This window comes from Cystoisospora suis, assembly GCF_002600585.1.
Source record: "Cystoisospora suis strain Wien I chromosome Unknown contig_5897, whole genome shotgun sequence".
In the NCBI taxonomy this organism is placed as follows: domain Eukaryota; phylum Apicomplexa; class Conoidasida; order Eucoccidiorida; family Sarcocystidae; genus Cystoisospora; species Cystoisospora suis.
The window spans coordinates 536-1,039 of NW_027158686.1; the positions used below are offsets into that span (position 1 = coordinate 536).

General features: G+C 43.1%; 1 protein-coding gene across 1 annotated transcript in view; it reads left to right on the forward strand.

Annotated features, from left to right (window-relative positions):
- Positions 1-379, forward strand: part of CSUI_009704 (gag-pol related) — a gene marked incomplete at both ends in the record, with an annotated part of 875 nt that extends 496 nt beyond the window's left edge. Inside the window, one exon of the mRNA XM_068069815.1 lies at positions 31-379. Coding sequence (XP_067918209.1) covers positions 31-379 — 349 coding nt within the window. The remainder of the gene's footprint in view (positions 1-30) is intronic.
- Between the last annotated feature and the right edge of the window lie 125 nt (positions 380-504).

Genomic DNA, 504 nt, shown 5'->3' on the forward strand with positions numbered 1-504 from the left:
CATGCTACCTTAAGTCGAATGTTGACCCAGAAAAAAGGTGACAACTAGATTAGGATACTGGTTAGACAAATTGGCTGATTTTAACTTCCGTGTGGTTTATAAACCAGGGAGACAGAACCTAGTAGCTGATGCGTTAAGCCGTCGCCCTGATTATTTGGAAAAGGTTATCTCGTTGTTTGAAACCCGATATTATAACAGGGGAGAGCGCCGAGAGAACGAAAACACGAGTCGAATAGACTGGAGGAGAGCGTATAATGTTTGTGATGACTTTCGAGAAATCGTTGAAACATGTGAGACGTTAGGGATCGATGAGGAAACGGGGAGTAATATTTCATTAATCGAAGAAGGTCGGGAATATCATTGGGAAGATGGTTTATTGTGGGTGAAGATGAAAGAGGGATGGAAGCTACGTGTTCCCACGAAAGAGAAAAGGTTGGAAATACTACAGGGGTTTCAGGATCATAGTTTGGCCGGACATCCAGGAGTAGAAAAGACCACCTTAGA